This window comes from Patiria miniata, unplaced genomic scaffold (genome assembly GCF_015706575.1).
Source record: "Patiria miniata isolate m_02_andy unplaced genomic scaffold, ASM1570657v1 HiC_scaffold_29, whole genome shotgun sequence".
Taxonomy (NCBI): Eukaryota; Metazoa; Echinodermata; class Asteroidea; order Valvatida; family Asterinidae; genus Patiria; species Patiria miniata.
The window spans coordinates 1,241,168-1,263,108 of NW_024037068.1; the positions used below are offsets into that span (position 1 = coordinate 1,241,168).

The 21,941-nt window shown below is 40.8% G+C and overlaps 1 protein-coding gene across 5 annotated transcripts in view; it reads right to left on the reverse strand.

Annotated features, from left to right (window-relative positions):
• Nucleotides 1-2,078: 2,078 nt before the first annotated feature.
• LOC119735636 overlaps nucleotides 2,079-21,941 on the reverse strand; it is a 37,991-nt gene continuing 18,128 nt past the window's right edge. For 3 of the 5 annotated variants that reach the window (XM_038209427.1, XM_038209423.1, XM_038209426.1), the window contains 16 exons: nucleotides 20,224-20,359; nucleotides 20,080-20,117; nucleotides 19,360-19,551; nucleotides 17,909-18,105; nucleotides 16,330-16,397; nucleotides 15,614-15,672; nucleotides 13,356-13,412; nucleotides 12,653-12,709; nucleotides 10,042-10,224; nucleotides 8,623-8,802; nucleotides 7,521-7,650; nucleotides 5,732-5,814; nucleotides 4,559-4,632; nucleotides 4,226-4,277; nucleotides 3,639-3,817; nucleotides 2,080-2,807 (listed from right to left, as the gene is read on the reverse strand). In XM_038209427.1, the coding sequence (XP_038065355.1) occupies nucleotides 2,705-2,807; nucleotides 3,639-3,817; nucleotides 4,226-4,277; nucleotides 4,559-4,632; nucleotides 5,732-5,814; nucleotides 7,521-7,650; nucleotides 8,623-8,802; nucleotides 10,042-10,224; nucleotides 12,653-12,709; nucleotides 13,356-13,412; nucleotides 15,614-15,672; nucleotides 16,330-16,397; nucleotides 17,909-18,105; nucleotides 19,360-19,551; nucleotides 20,080-20,117; nucleotides 20,224-20,359 (1,788 nt within the window). In that variant the 3' untranslated portion in view covers nucleotides 2,080-2,704. Of the gene's footprint in view, nucleotides 2,808-3,638; nucleotides 3,818-4,225; nucleotides 4,278-4,558; nucleotides 4,633-5,731; nucleotides 5,815-7,520; nucleotides 7,651-8,622; nucleotides 8,803-10,041; nucleotides 10,225-12,652; nucleotides 12,710-13,355; nucleotides 13,413-15,613; nucleotides 15,673-16,329; nucleotides 16,398-17,908; nucleotides 18,106-19,359; nucleotides 19,552-20,079; nucleotides 20,118-20,223; nucleotides 20,360-21,941 lie in introns of all 5 variants that reach the window. The other 2 variants (XM_038209425.1, XM_038209424.1) reach the window with 1 other exon arrangement.

Consider the following 21,941-nt stretch of genomic DNA (forward strand, 5'->3'; position numbering starts at 1 on the left):
GCCAGTGACAGTGCGAGCGGCAAAGACAGAAATTCACAAACGGTAGCGTCCGGAAACTGGGCACAAAATCGGCCGAGTGTTCCCCAACGTGGCGCACTTTGAAAAATCCCAAAATTAGCGTTTAAGAATTTCTAAAAGTGAACAAAATCTGATAAATCATTATATGCACTCCCGTACCAAACTACAAGTTTGTTAGCAAATTATTTTCTTATTTTGGGGCGAATTTCAAACGGTTTCATTGTGCACTTAAGAAAAAATTGGAATATCACATCAAACTTAAATGTTCCTGTTAACTTTGTAACCGGTTTGTAAACTCAAGATATATGAAAGGGAATGTTCAGAGCTTGATGCAATTTCACTAGTAAAAATTGGAGGTAAAAGTTTTGCTCTACAACAAAGCACAAGAGGCAAAACAAATCCAAGTGTGCCAAGTTAGGGGTGCGCCATGTTAGGGTGCAAGCCTGTTAGGCCAAAAAAATAAGTCTCCGGTTTCTGGTATGCGTGCGCGTTGCCGTAGCCATGTGCGTCGGCAAAATGAAAAAGTTTGTTTTTCAATGAAAGATGATGTCTCAAAACCGCCAAACTCACTGGTTTGACTGGAATCCTGCTGCTGCACAATTTTAACATGTTTTTAGATGGGGTTATGATCGAGTATAAGCTTCATGTGGCCTCTCTGGACTCCCATATATTTTGCACTAAATTTAGTCTGGCACCATTTGCAGTCATCAGCCGACATTTGAAGGAAAAAAAGTGTAAAAAAAAAAAGCCACGTCGCCGCACCACTTTTGGGGCAAGCTCCATACCAGAAACCGGAGACTTTGTTTTTTGGCCTTAGGGGACATCAACATTAGGAGAAATTACTGCACAACAGGTTGCAGACCAGTAATAGGCCCACACGGGCCAAATCACGATTTGCATGCCCTCAATTCTTTTTGCTATTAGAACACTTTGTGGGCCATAAACTTGATGGTTTGCAAAAAAGATGGGTGGAAGCCGTGCACAGGACTGCGAGCTCGTATTTCTGTGAAATTCGGATGAAATTGTAGCGATCCAGCAAAGAAAATAAAGGATGATAAAATAAGCTTTAATTTGATGGAAGTTTCAAACACCCTGTAGAGTTGTGAGTATTTGTTTTAATACTTTTTGGAAGTTAGTGCATGTAATTATCGCTGAGGTCTATGAGAGTCGATTTACTGGTCTGCACCCAACACATTGTTGGCACATGATAGCTGCAACTTTACTGCAGGTGCAGCACTGAACCAAATTTTTTTACCGGGCCATTGGCTAGCCCTGGGGATGAGGGTGTCTCTCTACCATGCTTTATGCCACTATGTGATCTTCGCGCAGAACCAAAGTCGCAAAAACGCTTAACCAAAGCACAAAAATGTTTCTGTATTCTGGTCCCTTAAAAACAACTCCCAAAATATATTTTTAGCACAATTCTTCGGCGTGTGAGCTGTGAATGGACTCTGAGGTATGTGACAGATGCCGGATACGTAAGACTTGGTAGGTCTGCTGAATCTATACTATAATTCCGGGAATCTCTGTGTGTCTGTCTGTCTGTACGTCGATTATCCCCAGAACCGGGCACCGTATGAAGTTGAAAATTGGCAAGTATATTGATCGGGACCACAGAATGTGCAGTGCCAAGTTGGAAGTTGTTTGGACGAGCGGTTCTCGAAAAAGCTGCAAAAAAGCAGCATTTTCTGAGCCTCAACGTGGCAGAGTATAGCCTAGAACACGCACAGTAATTTTCAATTGTTTACGTCATGTTTGAGCCAAAGCGCGCGTGCTCAATGTGACGCGCACTGCCGTTCTGTATTGTATTACACTCGAGGACAGACAACAAAAGGAGCACAAAGGGGCCATTCATCCTCGAACGACGGTGCCTATTGTCCTCGAATGCCGGTTTGTGCACTAAGTCTATGGGAAAGGTTTAGATCAGGGAACAAAGAAAACACAAAGCCAATCCTCGGAAGCATAGCAAAAAACGACTGGGTGCGTGTGTGGTGTACGTGTGTGGTGTACGTGTGTACGTGTGTGGCTGCACGGGCACATGCATTTTGTTGTCAACTGAGCAACCATCGCTGTAGAAGCAGTCAACTGAGCAACCCTAACTGTAGGGCAATACAATTGTCCAGAATGAGTAAATATCAGTGCCAGGGGATGTACAAATTCTGTGTTTAACCTTTGAGTGTGCATTCAACCTGTGAAAACAACACACATATCGTGTGCGTTGTTTATATGAGCACTGCCCCTTCTGAACTGCACATTTTCGACGGGCTCTGCACTAGTTATAATAAAATTCCATCTACAATGAACCACAACTTTTTCTGCATTTTGGGAGATCCATGTCATCCGGGGCCCTTGGAGTTACATGAAACCCCTGGAAATCGCACAAGGACCCTGTGAATTACATAATTACCCTGGGAATCATAAAGGGACAATCATACAGGGACCCTGGGAATTACACAGTTACTGTGGGAATCATACGGGGACCCTGAAGATCACACAGGGACCCTAGGAATTTAAGAGGGATCCTGGAAATTACACAGCGATCCTGAGAATAAAACAGGGCACCTGGGCATCCCATGGGGACCCTGGACATCACACAGGGACCCTTTAAACCATACCACATTACCACTGTTCTGAACGTGACTTCACAGCCCCTTGCTGGCCCACCTCCTTGTCCAGATCCATGTGATCATTTAGAGGAGCTTTTCAGTCGATCAGGGGTGCGGGTGGCACTCCGTGAGCCCTGAGAAGCTTTCAGGTCATTCAGGATTCTTAACGATTTAGCAGCTTCCCTGCAAAAGCAACAGACATTAACAGTGTCAGTACAATACAACAGAACTGCGCTGTACAGGGTGGTGCAAAAAGAAGGAAACCCACTTTTGACAGGAATTTTAACCCACCTACAAATGTACTTAACTTATTTGAACTGTTTTTTATAATGTAGTGAAGCATAGCTCTTCAACCAACATTGTGGAAAACAATCTTTAAAAAGTTGAATACAAGTCACCAAAATCACTGTTGTCAATGTGTAAGTCTAGTGCAGTGTTTTTTGTCTTCAAATCAAGCTGCGGAGCTCAGTCATGCGGATGGAATTAAGTCGTCCGTGGACAAAAGGTTTGGCACATGACATTTTTAAACTACCATATCTCAGAGACAAAATGTGCATTTGCAATCATTTTTTCATCACTTATGCTTAAAGATCAATATTTTAATACCACGAATTTCAATTTTTGAAATATGCTCAACAAGTAGGTAAACATTGCTGTCAAAAGTAGGTTCCCTTTTTTTTGGAACCACCCTGTATACATGCTGTGCTGTATTCATAATAAAATACTTAGCACTGCTTTGTAGACTAAACAGCGCATCATGCCTTGACCAATGACAGGTCCGAGCTAAACTTCATCATGAATATTCATAAGAAGCAGTGGTTCAATGACACCACTTCCCCTAAACCTGGGGCCAGTTTCACCGCTTGTGTGCACAGTAAATTATAGCCGAGTAACAGTCAATGGCAATATGTATCATATGGCATTTTGACAGGTAACCATATCCCCTATCAAATGATTTCTGTGTAAAGCAGCATAATGTAATTGGCCTCAATTTGGTAGCCTATTCTTTCATACCTTGCCAGCGGTCCCTCGGATCTCTCCCTTTCCTTCAGCGCTCTCATGATCTTGATGTTAGTGAGGCCCAGGCTTGCGAAAGTCCTGATGATCTGCAGGCGAACGTAGTCACAGGAGTCAAGCTCCAGCATCTCCAGCAGGGTCCGGATGATCTTATCTGCCTTCATGCCCAAGACGCCCTAGGAAGTAGGTGGTGAAAATATCTCAAATAAGGCTCCAATTTCAGGTAAAGCAGGGTTAGTAGCTCAAAGTATTATCACACCAGGGTCTAATATCAGGGAGCTGTTAAAGATAATGGACACCATCTGCATTTGTCGTAATTTCACGGAATAGACTGATTTAAGGGTATTAATTTATCGCAGACATCGTTCCACTGCGCTGTTAAATGTTTTGTGTCCATCAAAAAAACAACAGCAAAAAAAAGCTGTTTGTTTTCAACAGTCGAAGTGCAGCTTGCGGAATCTATAGTGTATAGAACCCATAGGTCACAGGGAGTGCCCGCTTGCTCTCAAAACCAGGGTTCAAGTGCCACGCAGAACCCAACCGTACAAGTAATCTTGATAGCATGTTTAAAAGAACATATTTACCACTGCTATGACTGCATGTGCTCTGTGATCATCATCATCATCTTCTAACCTCCTGCCAAGAAAAAAAAAATATTTAAATAGTAGATTTTCACATCTTACTTGTATATTTGTTTCAACAAAACTCTTTATACATTGTACACATCTCACACAGTTTAATAAATGCCCTACACTGGCACTGGTACATGTATGCAGTGCATGTTGGATGTTGGTTAATTAATGATCTTGGTCCAAATTTCAGGTAGAAATTTTTTGTGTGATGTGATCGAAGGTTTAGCTATTAAGATCTCTTTAAACACAGATGAATTCTCACGCTAATTATCTTGGCCCACTTACTTCTCCACAAGATCTGCGGCTAGTTCTCTCAGATCCAGGGATGTCAGTGTAGTGGCTATCTCGCTGCGCACCTCCTGTGTGACAAAAAGTATCTTGCATTAAAAAGTTTAAGGTAAAGGGGACGAACCTGTGTTAACGGGAACGGAGTTCCCATCTCTCTTTCTTCAGCAATTGGGCCAGACTCATATGCTGCTGCGGGGGATCGCCACACCTCCTCCACAGCGAGTCTGTTACCTTCCCAGCCTTGAATAATGCCGATACCCATTTAACACCTTGGTGGAGAGGAGTAATTGAGGTAAAGCACCTTACTCAAGGGCACAATACGCATGGCCACGGTGGGGCTCGAACCCACAACCTCACGATCAATCCTGTGCTCTACCACTAGACCACACGTTCCCCCTTGCATAAGGCTGTCTCAAATTTGATTGGCTGGGGAGTGTGGCCTAGTGGTTAGGGTTTGTGGCTCATTATGAGAGGGTCAGGGGTTTAGCCACTTCACCCCAACTTGCCTCTCTCCACCCAGGAGTGTAAATGGGTACCGGCATTAGCTGGGGAGTAACCTGCCGTGAACTAGCATCCCATCCAGGGGGAACAGAAACATTCTCATTTGTTTTATGCCAAGGAAACTGGAGATAAACGCCAGTAATTGCATCTCCATAATTGCATTATGCTATTTCACAAAGAGACGCAAACATGCTGTGCACAAAATGTATTGAACGAAAGGGCATAAAAGTAGAATAAGTGAGGTTTCTACATTCACAAAGGGACGGACATCTACGATACATTTTCAGACGCTTACACATGAACATGTGTGTCCTCTCCCTGTGGCAAAACACATTGCACAGAAAATTGTAAAACGAGTTCAAATAGAATATTCAAATTTTACGAAGAGTCGGATATCTTTGCTGGCGATTGTGTCTAACGAACCAAAGTTTCAATGGTTAAAACTGGGTTCACTCATAAGGTAAGCTCTCTAAGATTCATGTGGGCATTTTTGCAATTTTGAAAATACAAACACTTCTTGGATCATCTCGAAACCTTTTTCTCTTCCAAACTGACATGCTTGTCCCTTTATAGTGCACTCGGGTCCAAGTGCCAAAGTTCCCAAGACTTGGATTTGATTCATCTTGTTGATAGCGCCCTCTACTGTCATGGCAGCTTGACCGTACTCACCCTACTAGGATCATCATACAGTCTTCTCTCTAGGATACTGAACACCATCTGTACATCTTCATCTGTCTTCATGCTCTTGGTTCCTGGAGAAAATACAATAGATATAACAATCATTGTAAAAATTGTTAATGGTTGCAAGAAACAACCAATCAACTCCAATTCAGCAAAACAAACACTGTACAAATAGCAGGACCACCTCTATTATAAAGACACACAAACTGGTATGACAAATACATAGCTGCCAACTTTTCAAAATCCCAATTAGTAATCAACCCGCGCGGTCATTTTCAACTTCTCGTTTTATCAAAAGCTTTACTAACATCGAGTACAGGTACATGGTTTACATGTACACATACATGTGCATACCCTTCTTGTTGTACTGTAGGCCAAAAGCTAATTAAAAAAAAATATATATTTTTTATTTTTTTTTTATTTTAAATATTAATTTTGTTTTAATGTCTGTATTTGTTTGTTGAAGTCAAATAAATAATAACAATAATAACATGTGCGCATATTTTTTTTGAGATGCATGCTATCGATGTGGAGTTTCGAGTTTGTATCAATGTTTTTACACACAATGAAAAATTTAAGGGCCACCGTATCGTATGCAATAGAAATATCCCGCCAACATACCTTGCAAACGCATGCTGATTTATCTTTTCTGGACGTTGTGACAAACTCAAACTCTATTACCAATTATTCCAACCATACTCTTTTTAAATTCCATGATTAAAATCTGGCACTGATGGGTCTCATCCCGGCAATAAGCGACCAAATGTGCTCACGATCGTCACTGAAAAGTACTCACATACAGTACATACACACACACCCACACATCCACGAGATGCACACAAATGACACACCATTGAAAAATAGTTTTAGTCTGGTCCTCAAGTACTCCACTGCGCACACTGCATTGATGTCTATCAGGTGCTTGACTGCATTCTTATTAGACTTGTCACCAGTCCATCCATTATCGCGACATTTCACCAGAGGTTTTCGGTCAAAAACGATACTTTACAAGTATGGTTTTTTTTCGTTAGGTAGAAAATGGGAAATTTGTAATGTTTTAGTGGCAAATCGTATTTTCGTAATTTAACAAACAATTCGTAATAATTACGAAAAATTAGTAACAGTTGGCAGCTATGCAAATATGTTAGATCAAAGATGCATTTATTGTGAAAGCAACCTACCAAATTATTATCAACAAGTATTATTTCATTGAAATGATTGGTTAAATTATTTGATCTGGCTTGCTGTCATTTACAAGAAATCAAGAAATGTAGGTGACTTCCAACAATCAATCAGTTGACTAATTTTTGGAAATAAAATAGTGCTATAGACGGAATATCACGAGAGATCATTATCAAAAGGTTGTGCATGGTTTTTAACTGTTTTCTCGAAAAGAGTAATATCCACTGAGCTGGAACTTCAACAGGTGAACATTAATCTTTAGATTTTGAGTGATGCTATTAATAGAAATGAACAAAATGTATGAAAAGCAATTGATCCTATATGCTACATAGAAATTACCGTAATTTTTGGAATATAGGCCGCACGGAGTATAAGCCGCAGCACGCAAAAATCTGCAAATTAAGATTTGAAGTCGGCGTATTAGCCGCACCGGCGTATTAGCTGCAGTAAACATTTTCATGGGCAAAATTAACGCATAAGCCGCGGCTTATATTCCGAAAATTACGATAGTCTTGCATACTGAATGCAATGTGTCCAATTGGTGGAGCTCTCACAATCTTCTATCCATGCAAGGACCCCATATGTCTGTACTCACCAATAAGGACCAGTAGTCTGGCTGCAGCCGCCCTATGCTTCCAGGACTTGGAGTACTGCATTTGATGTAGGACCATCTTGATAACGTCGGGTTCCCTGGCATCCATCTGTCTGACGAGGATCTCTAGAGACTGCGAATGATGCAAACAAGGGTACGGTTACCATGTGGATCAGCCGCACTGCAAACCAAGGCCAGTGGGGTATCCCGAAAGGGAGGCACAAATGGTACTAGTATTCCCCTCCCCATCAGGGGTGCGGTCGAGGGGTGGGGAATGAAAAAAATCCATGACATAATCGAGAGAGGGTTTGAGGGTCACCAACAAGGCCCACAGAGCACCGTGGGGTCTGTGGTATATGTTTGTATTTGCCTTAAGGCACCCCAATACCAATTTCTATTAATTTTTATAGGTAAAAGCAACACCTTTACAGTAAAATAAATGTTAAGATACATATACATATAAACTGTGTACTGCAGCTGCGGTAGACGGATTTGACATCCCGCAGCCGCAATCAGTCCTTCACGTTGGTCTTCGGCCACCTGGTCTTGTCGTGGGCGAGTTGCCATAGGCAATGGAGTTGTCTCGCGGTGCAGAGGGGTCCGAGTCCAGATACATGTACCTCCTTAATGTATTCAATACAGCGCACGTATCCACCAGTATTGGTGCTCAAGGCGCTACATCATTTATTACCCTGCTCACTGGGCCAATGAAACATTCCAAATACCATCTCAGCTCCCTGGGGAGAATACAGCTCAATGCTGCCATTTCGGCGCAAAGCAGCTAAAATCAATCACAGTATAAACCATCTCTGCCCTCACAGGTACCCATATACTCCTGGGTGGGGAGAAGCAATGAGTGACAAAGTGTCCAAGGGCACGCCTGACATAACCCTAGGCTGGACTCGAACCCATAACCGGCAGAAGTACCCGCAGACCACAAGTTCAATGCTCTAGACCAAGAGGTCATGTTTCAATTATTTTTTCCTTTCTAGTTCTAAGCTCAAATCTTGAGTGGCCCTCTTCCTTGTGTATAGATGATGTCCATTAAAAAAATCCATCCCCCCCCCCAAAAAAAAACAAACTGAAAACCAAAACAAAAACCCACCCTTGATATGACATTAGTGTCTTTGCTGGTCAAGCTTCCCTTGAGCTTCTTCTTAGCGCCAGCGTCCGCGACACCAAAGCAGCCCAGGCAGACCGCGCAGTCAAAGCCTAGGTCTCCTGAATCCTTGGAACCACAGATATCCCTCAGGATTGAGATCAGCTTCTTGGTGTGGGGGCTTTTCTGTATATAAAAAAAAACAGGAAAGTTTTGAGCTGCAACTGGTTACAGTTTGTAGCAGGTTTGAGCATAATCTACGGTTAACCATTATATAGCTGCAAATCAAATAACAAAAATTTCCACAATTATGAGCCTGTTATTAAACGAAAATAAAAAAGGATTGCAGTGTCAAGTTTTACAACTTGTTTCTATCTTGTTTTACTCAATAATAAGGTAAGTTGTTGCGGTAGCACCATGTGGCAAAATCTCGTTTGTGAGTATGTGTGGTTCTGAAAAGAACCGGAGGGTACTCAACGTTTCGGACAGTTTGCTCTGCCCGTTGTCAGGAGACTGAGGGCTTCCAACGGTGAAAAGGGGTTATATGATGCCTGGAAGCGATGAAGTGTTCCCCTGTGCCCCATCAAAACTTCCAGGGGAGGCCCCACCTACGACACAGCCAGGCATCTTGCAAGGATACTTCACCCCCTGGTAGGAAACACCTAGCACCACATCAAGAACTCAGACCAGTTTGCCACCCTCATCAAAGACCTCACCCGCCAGCCAGACATCATGGTCAGCTTTGATGTCGTCTTTCTCTTCACTAACGTCCCCACCTCCGATGCCAGTACCATCGCCAAGGACAGACCTCACCCTCATACAAGGACCGCACCGACCTCACCCCTGACCAGCTTCATGATCTGCTGCTCGCATGTGTCAACTCATCCAGCTTCCGATGGCGGGACAAATTCTTCGAGCAGTCGGCTGGAACCTCTATGGGATCTCCTATATCCCTGGTTCTGGCCAACATGTTCATAGAAGAATTTGAGCAGACCGCCATTGCCACAGCAGATCACAGACCTCGGATTGGTTAAGTGGTCAGAAATCGCCTCTGATTGTACCACAGAGTGCATAATAGAATCCAAAAATTTTGAGGGGCCCTTAAGTGGGCCTAAACCCCGTTAGGGCTTTGCGCTCGCATTAGTTCTAATCAAGTTATATGGTCCTCCCCTTCCACTTTTTAAAAGCGATTGACAACCTTGAATAACACATAGACCCTGGGAATAAATAACACATGGACCCTGGAAATAACACATGGATCCTGAGGATAACACATGGACCCTGGGAATCAGATATGAACCCTGTGAGTGACACAGGGACCCTGGGAATCACGCAGGGACCCTTGGAATCACACAGGGACTCTGGGAGTGATGTTGGAGAGTGCCAGTCTAAAAATGGACGAGGCAAGGAACATTTCTTTCTTACCTTGTTAGCCAGCTGTATGTGCCTGGCATTGATCAGGGTCTTGACCAGATCTGACCGCACATCCCAGTTCCCTTCCTCCATGTGCTGGACGATAACTTCCAGCGCATGCTCACTCCAGTATCCAAGAGATACCATGGACTTGGCCGCCTCGTAACGGACCCGCGAATCCGAGTCGTTTTGAACCTGATGGCAAAGAAGAGGTAGACATTGTTATTTCATGTTTGGAAATGCTATTCCCTCTGGGTCAGTGTTTTAGTCCATCGTTAATCCCTGACAAGTCTGATCACAATTAGTTCACAAGTCCTTTTACTATAGTCCGGTCACATGTAACAGGGGATGAACAATTACAAAGGAATGCCTCTGTCACAGCTCATTTGAATGGTTTGGTTTTATTCACATACATCTCTTGGCCTGATGGCCAAATTACATGTATGTTACACATAAAAAATATATAAAATACATCAATACACCAATTCAAAAATACAGTAATTTACTAGTCTTATGCACAAAAGATACATGAACCAAAATATTGCATTTATGAAACAAACACGAAGGAACAAACATTAAACATCACAAAAATAAACACCACAATCCTTAAACTAATCCATTACAAGTCTGGTCACATTAATTCACAGGTCCTTTCACTATACAGGGTGAGTATAAAAACCGAAACCCATATGTTGGGACCATTGTTTTAAGGAAATTCTGCATGTAGCATTGTCAAAATCTAGGAAATGAAAGCCCAATTCATAAGTTTTCTTTGAGTAAAAAAATCATTCAAATCATGTACTATTCAAGTTACCGAATTTTAAACACAACCACCGTTTTAAGGTTCTGTCCACGGATCACAAAAATGTTCAGTGTTCTTTCAGTAAAACGAAAACAAATCACATAGGGATGTGCGTGAATTGTTTTCATTTTGCTGAAAGGACGGACACCTTTTCTGTGATCCGTGGACAGAACCTTAAAACGGTGGTTGTGTTTAAAATTCCGTAACTTGAAAAGTACATAAGTGATTCGAATGATTCTTGTACTAAAAGAAAGCTTATGAATTGGGCTTTCATATCCTAGATTTTTAAACTGCTACATGCAGAACTTCCCTAAAACAATGGTCCCAACATTTGGGTCTCGTTTTTTTTACTCACCCTGTAGTCCGGTATTTGAATAGTATACAAATATTGAATGCTTCGAGTGGTGTAGTAAAACTAGCCTCCCGAGGTGATCCATGGACATTCTATTTTCCCGAGGCGAAGCCGAGGGAAAATAGAATGGTCCATGGATCACTGAGGGAGGCTAGTTTTACTTCACCACGAGATAAAGCATTCAATATTTGTTTTATAACACTTCACCGACAGATTCTGCTTGATTTTAATATTTTAAATTATCTAAATCTGAACACAGTTGAAACAAACTTCAATTTCAATACAAAATTGGTGGAAAATGTATTTCTCTCTTTCAAACTACCCCTTCACGAAATGTTTGAACCCAAGTCTGTGGCGCGCTCTCTTTGGAACAATACGCGCTACGCGCAACGCGCACACCAGCATCCATTTGCACACAAATACCGTGCCGTGGAAATAGTACTTTGGTTGCTAATGGTATAGTACTTTGGTTGCTACGGGTATAGTACTTTTGGCCGTGCACAGAAAGATAGCAAAATTAGAAAGTAACATGTGACTCGCTCTCGGCCAATCAAGACACAGAATCTGTGGGTGAGGTGTTATAAATTGTGATTATTTTTAACTTGGGGCTGTGTGACTTGTGATAGACTTTTGATGACTTACTGTGGACTCGCCTCCGACACTGCTCTGGAATTAGGTAGGTGGTGTTATTTTCATGTTTGGCAATATAGTTGCTCTGATTACAGTTTTGCAAATTCTGTTCGTTATGGAAGAAGTCAGGAATACGACATTTTTCCAAAAGTTAACATTCCTGTATAAATAAATAAATATATTTGGGAGGCTTATCATCCTTACTCGCAGCAGAAGCTGAATTGCAAGCTGAAGTCCACCCCAGGATCAGGTGATTTAAGCTACAGTCCATCATTTGCAACTATCCAAAAAGTAACTGACGTAATTATCATTGAAAAGCATACTTGGTTGAAAGATAGTAAGGGGGCTAAACTCCCTGTGAAATTATTCTTTCTGGCAAGCTGTCATTTTGAAGGAACCAACAAAAGGAGGTCTTTCCAACGGAGCGTCTTAAGACGCACCGTTTGAAATTTCCGTTAGTAGTTTGTTTTTTTTATTCTGCGAAGCGCGCGCAAGCGTTGGCACGACGCACATGTGCACGCGGATGCTATAATTTGTCAGATCTGTGTGCGCCATCGCGTAGCTGCAATCGGTTCAGTCAGAAAGTGTCTCGGATGCTGAATTCAGGCCCAAATCAAAACGTGATTCAGCAACTTTTGATTTTAAATCGAGATCCTAGAATGCTGTTTTTTCTCGGAATATACAGCTACAGTTAGTTGTTTAGCACCCTTCTTTAGATTCAGAGAACGTTTGTTGCTTCAAATGAACAAAATGCACAAATTACAAGTGATGGACTATACCTTTAATAAATGACTGAAAAAATTGACGCAATGAATCAATCAATGAAGTAGCCTACTCACCACTTTCATGAGGGCTGATAAGACCTCTCTCTGGCTGCAGTCCAATGAGCCAAGATGCTATATGGACAAAGAGACAAACATCAAGTAGGATGTTTGAAAAGGTAGTCGCATCCAATACTTTAGCTTCAAATGGCTGTTAAACCACATCACGCAGTACACCACCAAATTTTCTCAACACCAGATTATTAAAGAAAAAATTAGATTCTACCCCTTGGCCAAGGTCAACAAAAAAAATATACCAGTTTCTTGTCCCTGCTTCATCCTTTTTCCTGCCACATCAATTATCTTTAAATTTCCCTTTTTTTAATGACGAAATCTAATATCTTGATGAAATCTTTCACCATCAGAAATATCTTGTGTCTTAATATTTGTTTCCAACACAAATGCCTAGCCATTTTGAGGCTAAAAAGCTAGTCATAGAAAAGTGATGGCAATTTTGAGATAAAACAACATCCGCCGTCTTGGAAAAAAATCTCACGAAAGCAGTGCATGTTTTGAAGAAAAAAAAAACCATTTGCCATCTTGGATCAGTCATTGGCAAAAAAAAAAAACCCTATTACTTTTTTATTTCATTTGGCCTAATATCCAATCAGGCTCTGTCTGACATATTGATGTCGCTCTTAAATTCTGAACTATTTCGAGTAGCAATGATGCTGTATTTTCCTATGCAAATGGCTGACTTCTGAGTAATGAGGGTTGTTACCATGGCAGCATCTCTCCGTTCATCCACCCGTTCTGACGATAGCCTTTGCAAAATATCCTGCGGGAAAAAAATAAATGTCATGCTATATAGTTACAGAATCAAATGGCTTAAAGGGAAGATACAACATTTGCAAACATCAAAACAATGAAATGATCAAATTATCACGAAATGCCTTACTGGATTGTTAGGGAATGACAGTCTAAAGCATCCTGTAAAATTGTGGCTCCTCGTGTGCCGACATTTTCAAGAAAAATTGTATATTCCAACGCTGGTCAGCCGAGCAGCGTTGGAGAAAACTGGCTTATTTTCAAAAACTGCTCCTACTTTTTCATATTTAGTTATTCTGCATTTTCTTTGCAATTGATTACACACCTTTGAAGAGTTACAAGCCTGCCAGACTGATTCTCTAACCTTACAATTCCCCAAAGTCAAAAAATTGCTCCGTTTCATCTTAAGTGGGGTCAGGGAACCAGACTACAAGAACATGATTGGTTTTCTTCGTTTTTTCCTACATCTACAAGCCCAAAACGTGAAACAAGTTAGTTTAACAATATTTGCTATAACATTCTACTCCTCCAAATCCATTTATTTCTGAAAATTGCTGCAAAAGCAAATGTTATACATGTAATTGCTTTTTAAAATGTGTAGTTTAGAAATTTTGTCAATGGACTATTCCATGAGAATGTGGACATGGCTGAAAAATGAAAAATGTATGAAATACTCAAACTGCAAGCATCACAACCTCAACTGTGGTATCAAATGAAAGGGGACAACAATCTAGTGATATGGCATTGAGATGGAATATGGTTATGAATTTTTGTCCCAAACAAATCTTTAATTTGGCTAATATTATGGAGTTTAGGTATTCATTTTGGATAATGGAACCTTGTTTTTACATACAAAAAAGGTCACTTACGGTTATTATGGGTTTTTGTTTTTAAGGCAGGAAAAAAGGTTCATATTTTATGAATTTTTTTAATTTTTAGTTTCATATATGTTTTAACTTGTACAAAATGTGGGTGGGAAAAACTGTAACATGAGTTACCAAAACATGAGATTCTATGAGATTTTATGCCTGATTATATTTTTTATGAAATGGTACCACGACTTACACCCTAATGATGTAAGGGCACTAAAAAGATTTTTCCATCAGTGCACTGCACAGACTAAGGAAGATTTCGAATGCAGGGTATTGACATTTTTGGCATGTCCTTTTCTGTAAAGTGAAACCAAAAGAAATTTATTTTGTTGGCCCTTTTTGGTAGTTTAGTCTCTTAATTTCACGGGAATCTTCGGTGAGAAAAATCCACCCACAATGCTTTTACTTTATAGAGCACAAATTTGATGGAAGTCCCTCTCCAAACGTTACGTGGGTTCAGTGGCGTAGCCAGGATTTTTTCAGTGGGGGGGGGGGGGGGGGGGGGGGGGGGGGGGGGGGGGCTGGAACATTTTATGGGGGGTGTCATGTAGATCAATGATAATTTTTTAAAAACTCAAAATCTCAGTGGGGGGCGACTGGGGGGGCGACAAGGTTTCATGGGGGGGGCTGTCGTCCCCCCCCCCCCCCCCCCCCCCCTGCGTGGGTTACCATGGAATTGCCCCGATGTGTGGGGCGCTGTGGTCCAATGGTAACAGTGTTCGACTTGTGTGTGTAGCACAGGGGTTGGAACCCTGACAGGGAACATGGTGCTTGTGTTCTTGGGCAAGGCACTTTACTACGATTGCCTCTCTCCACCCAGGAGTAGAAATGGGTACCTGTCAAGGTTGAGACCAGAATGCACTGATCTCGAGCTGCTGCAGAAAAAGTGGCCTCATTCCTGACGAACATGGATAATAATTGTGATGCGCATTTGATCATATTCATGTGGAATGTGCGCAATGTAAAAGTATAAATTAGTATTATTATTAAGGCATGTGTGTTTGGGAGGTACTGCGCGATGTCGCGCAAAATGCCGCTGGGCGGGTGCAGAGTGAATTTCGGACCATGAAATACTGATTCACTGGTAGTACATTGCGCATGCCTACGTGAGGAATGTGAACGTTCAACCAATGAAACGTTGAAAGGCACCAGATTTCATGGGAGTCCAAATTGCATTTGACACTGAAAAAGTGTTTAAGACCAGCCAGCCATGTCTTTTTCATCCGTTTAAGACCGGCCGCGTGACGGGCTTTTGACCAATAGGAATGGGTAAACTGTCTTAGGTATTAATGAATATAATTTCGAACAATACAAAACAAAAACTTGATAAATTAATTACCAATATTCTCTTCCATTTGAGGCTGTCTTTATCTAAGTTGAGGGTGCTGAGTTTTCTCCCTGCAGTTTGGGGTAAACAAAAGAAGAAGAAATGCTCATCAGAATTACAGCCTCTAAAGCTTTTTTTTTTCAACACAAACAAAAATTATTACATTGTTTGATAGACTTGAGTATAAGTAGAGGAAATCCCTCCAAATAATTTGCTGAGAGTTTACAGTAACCTCCTTAAAGGCTTTACTTTGTAATTATTTCATTAAATATATACGCGTCTCTTTTTGTTCTTGTTTTAAGATACTTTAATTACACACTAGTGAAATTTGTCTTGAAATCATGGGCAAGTGTCGGCTCTAAACCAAAGCATTTCAAGCTTCTTTTAACAAGAATAAACACACACAGATTCATGGGTTTCAACTGGCACCCTGGAACAACGCAACTGACAAATTGGGGAACCGCCAACATAGGACTGCATAGCTCATTGGTAGAGCACCGAAAATGGCTATCCGAAGGTCGCAGGTTCACAACCCGTTCCAGTCCATTTCTTTGTTCGAATTTATACTTAAGGATCAACATTCTTTTGAAAACAGTTTAAAAGCTCTGATCAATAGATCACACACCCATCCGTTAGTTTACAGCATAATTACTAAAGTTCTGCTCGACACAAATTCTGTTAAGAGAATTTCTATGATGATGGGAATTTTTAGGAATTTCAAGACTTACTTGTGTTGACGTGAGCAACAGCTGCTGCTACCGTGATTGCTGGGTTGGAAGCTATCTTCCATCTCCTTCTAAAATCCAAATATAATGAGGGAAAGGGAATTTTTAGAAAAATTTGAAGCATTTATGTTTCGCTCCCCGTGCTCCCCAACAAATTCCATTTTTTTTTTCTATTTAAAAATGTCAACTTGTGTGTTTTATTCCAACCCCAAAAAATCTCCTTTTACCACCTTCTTTTGATGTCTGCAAAACCCTGAAAAAAGGGGGTTTTGTTTTTGGCACGAACAGATCTGCTTTGTGAGCAGACTGGCTTCTGGTTGTGGGGCGGGAACCAGTCAGGGAACACAGTCCAACATGGCTTCCATGTGAATAAGGTCTGTGGATTCTACAGGTGCTTCAATGGTTAGTATACAGGGTGAGTCAAAAAGAAAGTGACCTGGATTAATGAATTTTTTTCCTCCTTAAAAAGTAATTAAATTTGATACACCAATGAAGCACGTATAAAACAAGCATGTTCTTCCACTCATGTGAAGAAAAAAAGAATTACTGAAATTAATCCATGCTTTCAAAAGTTATGCATGTTTTACAAAACAAACCCATTTTTACAGCTAAATGCTAAATGCTTTGAAGCTATTCAGCCGAGTGAGAACCAGATACACATTAGACTTGGTTCCAAGTCAGTAATTGTTTTGCGTACGGTACCAGTTACTGGCTCCACACACGCAAAATAAATGCTGGAATGCGCGTAGTCTGGTTCCAAGACCAAATGATGTTCAATTACCGACTTGGCGAATACGTTTCAATTTTGAACACAACGTATGGGAGTAATTTGCATCGCTAGCGAATTCTATGCGAGCACTCTGATTAGTTCAGATTCCAGAGCGTATTCTAGGCCGCCACGGAAGATCGTTCTCATTACTTCGAGGGTTTGTACTTTGTGTTGTGTAACATTACAAAAACCACTTTAGGGCATGCACAACACAAATAAATCAGTATATATCACAATGATACATTTTATTTCAATACACAATTGACCTCACAATTTCAGCTGACTGTTTTGGTCTTTAAAACGTCGCCAGATCTGCATACTTGTCCCCGACGCATTGAGAAGAACTCCCCATGTATCCGGAATGAATGAGTCCTCATTTGCATAGCGTTGCGCCATTGGATCTCACCGCAAACATGCACTGCATATGTATTGCGCTGCTTGCATATATGAATAACGGTATGATCCGTAATCGTCAAGTCCTTAGATATGTCGCAACCCGGCCGATTACGTTCTAGTCTTATACCAGCCGCGCCGTTGGAGTTCGACTGAAGTTCACGGACAAAATATGACTATCTAACGACTTGTCATCCAGTCTAGATACACACAGGCATTCAAATACAAATGATATTTCAATAATTTGAGTCAAGACTGAAACATTATTTGTATGTTAGAGTTTTAATTATGTAGGACAACACTGAGAATACAGTGTTTAAAAAAAACGTTGACGAAGGGTAAACTTAAACTCAATATGAAAACAAGCAAATTGCTGAGATTCTGCCGGTAAAATTTGTTTGTTTGTTTGTGTTTGTTTACCTGACAGTATCCTCCTGCTGTCTGGCCGCTGCAGACATGGTCAGATTCTTCCGTTTCTTATCTTTGCTCTTGTACACCAACAAGTTGGTTTCCTTGGCGACGTTCATCTGATTGACCAATCGCAGCGTTGGATCCATGGACTCTTGGCGCGTGTCGTTCCAGTCGCTCGATATTCGAGGGAACTTCTTGGATGGATTCTGATGCAAAAAAATACCAACAAAATGCACAGTAAAATGTGTGAGAAAATTTGGACAAATCAATTCCACATGATTTACATTTCATTTTGGGAAGATTTGAAGACATCCTTCATTTTTTCAAAGAAGCTAATGCACTACTTTGATGTACATAACAGTGTCAACTATTAACCTTGATTACAAACAGCATGCACAACAACTACATATTTCTATTTAACCAGTTCGTGCTGGATGACGAGTATACACGCAAAAGATTTGCGGTATTCGGAACGGATGACAGATAAGCACGCTGGGAGTGAGCCCAGAAATATCTGTCAGCGACCTGCTCACAGCGAGCGAGGCCGGAAATGTGATTGCGCTGCCCGAGGGTGATGGCTTCAACCCGCCTGGCATTGAGGTCGAGTGAAAAGTAATCCCGCGCCTCGTTCCGTTCTTATCAAAATATTCCCGGTGTGAACTGGTTAAAGGCATATAGGACCGTTTGCTTTTCAATTTTCATGCACTTTATTTTTTTTCCAATAATAACACCACTCAAAATCCAAAGACGAAGGTCCAAAACCTAACCTGGTGAAGTTCCAGCTCAGTAGATACATGTATTACACTTTTCGTGAAAACAGTGAAAAATCATGCACAACCTTTTGATCATGAAACATGACAGATGGAATACCATTTCATCTATAGCACTCTGTATTTCCAAAATCAGTCAACTGACTGGTTGTTGGAAATCGCCTACATTTCTTGAAATCTTCTAAAAGTCAGCCAGCCCGAGGGAATAATTTCACGGGTGTTTAGTACCAGTACGATCTTTAATCCAAGTAAGCTTTTAGATAATAGTTCAGTAGGTTATTTTTGGCATAAAATGCAAATGGTTCTATATGCCTTTAAAGCATAGAGCTATATTAAATTACTTGAGCGCTAACTCTTCATTCTTGCGCGTGGGAGAAGCTTTGAAGCCGCTCTGGGCGCAGACATTTGAATTTATGTGCCTGTTTGAAGAACATAGTTAAAATAGATGGATTAAATTTTAAAAGTGTACTCTAAATGCAATGCGCAAGTAGAAGATACGCAAACAACTTAAGCGCGTCATGACGGTTCAAAAAACGTCACGGCGAAAAGCAGCTCTTTGCATAGCGCTCTAGTAATTTAATATAACTCTATGCTTTAAAGAGATACACGTCTTTATGTGTTAATCTATTATCATTCTCATGCATGTGACTTATTACAGAAAAATGGAGATAACAGGGAAGACAATCGTACCGTTCTTGTGAGTGGTAGCATCTCTGGTTCAGGCACCGGGCGTGGATGGTACACCATCATAGGCCCTCCTGGAAGCACTCTGCCACGCCCCTTGGGTACCTCAACACTCTCCCCTGAGGCCTTGTCAGATGGGGGTGCAGGACCCTTGCCAAACCCCCGGGCAGAGGACCTGCTTGTCTTGAGTGAGTCGCTCTGATGAAGAAAAGCAAACAATATATGAACCAATCCAACAAAAGGGGTAAAGAGAGGTCGATCGCGCCCACTGCGCACATGGGCAATTAACACATTCTCCTCTCCAACGCCACACTGCATGTTACAGCTGTGCATGTCATACACGCTTACAGACATTTCAGACTTTTGTTCTTGGTTCTTGGTTGGTTCTTCTCCTAAATACTCCACGTGGGGATTTATACAGGAGGCCAGAAACACTGGGGCAAACCCCTTCTCTTTAGCGATAAGTGTTTACTGGGTTCTTTTATGTGCATTATACAACACACGGGACCTACGGCTTTACATCCCATCCACAGGACGAAGCAATAATAGTTAAGTGCCTTGCTTAAGAGCACAAGTGTCTGCCGGCAGGCTCGAACCCACGTCACTGTTGCCTCTGTTAGGCAAGAAAATGAGAAGTGGGTTTGCCTCATTTAAAACCCAGAAATTTCCTCGGAATGGCAAAAAATACAGTTTCTGGTATCAAACCAAAATTGTGACTAATCTCACCTTCAGAAAAGAGCTTGCCGAGTCTTCACTCAGGCGACCTGAAAAAGCAAGATTGAATAAAAACCAGTATTGATGTTATATCTTTCCGGAAAAAAACACACACAATTCCATCATGATAGTGAATTTTGTTCAGGAGTTACTCACTTTCGACGTGTCTGATGATAGATCCTTTCTGCTCACTGATCTGACTGTTACTGCAGTCGATAGATTTCCTTGTGGCGTCCTCCATCTTGTTCCAGATCTTGTGGATCCGCTCCGACAATTTGTCCAGGGCAATTTTCTGCATTTTTTACGGGGTGAGTGCATCACACAATTATGAAAGGCTCAGAAAATGCTTCTGAAATGGTCTCAAAACTCATTCTTGTTACATCTGGCAAAGTTTCCTTTTGATTTATTTTTTGGTACAAAAATTCATCTGGTTTTCCCATATATGTTCAATTTTGTCAGGCACGTCACCGAATGATTACAATGTTTTAAAATGGATGGAGCTCGGCTCATAAATTAACAAAACTCTTCTGTTCACATTGTGTTCTCATGCACCCAATATTTTATAAAGCCCACCTTTATCTAATTCTCCCTTGACACTTTCCTCGTGGGCTATTGAAGCCAGTTTGTACATGAAAGACCATACAGAGTGTCCTGAAAATAATGGTGCATGTATTAATTATAACCCTGCCATTTTCACCAATTTACAATCGGAATTTACTGCAAATGTTTACACGATCTTCAAGGTTACAGATTTAGCTTGAGAATACCGTTTGTTTAATTAAGATTGCTTTTGTAAATCCAGAGAGATGTTTGAATAACCGCAAAGCCAAAAAAAACCACTCTGTGCCACTTTTAGGAAGCGAGTGCTTCAAAGATCAGACAGTGCCAGTATGGCTCTTTTGATAAGATTATCCCTATGGCATGTATGGGTGTAAGACAAACATTCCATTCACACAACGATATAGGGTTTTGCTCTTATGTTGAAACAATTTAATAGTACAGACAGGTTCACTTCTTTAAAACTTCAATGAAAGAGTTCAATTAAATATAAATAAATATTGCAAACTCTGCTTAAAAAATGTTAAAATCACTAACTGTTACAGTAAAGTGATTTGGTTTTGGACTAGGACTATACTGATTTTAACTGCTTCACAGAAAGTGGCACAAATTGGGTTTCTTGGCTTTGCCGTTCTTCAAACATATTTTTGGATTTACAAAAGCAATCTCAATGAAACAAACAGTATTCTCAAGCTAAATCTATTACCTTGAAGATGGTGTAAACATCCGCAGAAAATTCTGGTTGTAAAGTAGCAAAAATTGAGGGGTTTACATGCACCATTTTTTTCAGGACCCCCTGTACATACACATTAAACTTAATAAAATGATTTTGGCCAAAAACATTATTGATGCCACAGAAATCGAGTTGAATTCTTACCATCAACGTTTTTTGACTTATCTTAGAACACCCAAATACCAAGTTTATACCAACCCCACTTTTAATAAAATAGATGAGTTCCACTGCAAAGTATGTAACACAAAAAAATCTATGCAATGGCATTTGACTAGCTTTTGTGACAAACACAGGCACAAATGAACAGTCACGATTCCGATAATATCAGTGAAATCACAGTGATGAACTGAGTGCCTGACATGCATTTTCTGCATGAGGAAAGTCAAAACCTACTTTGGAGAAAAAAAAATTATTAAATGAGTTCGCAAACATTTTTTTCTTTTTTTCTGCCTCACTTTTTATCATTATGAGTATAAAATCAAAGAGGAAATATGAAAAAAAGAAAATTTTCACACCATTTGTTTAGTGCTAAAGGATCCTTTGTGAGAAGAAAATCTGTTCTGGCAGGACCAGATTTTGACAA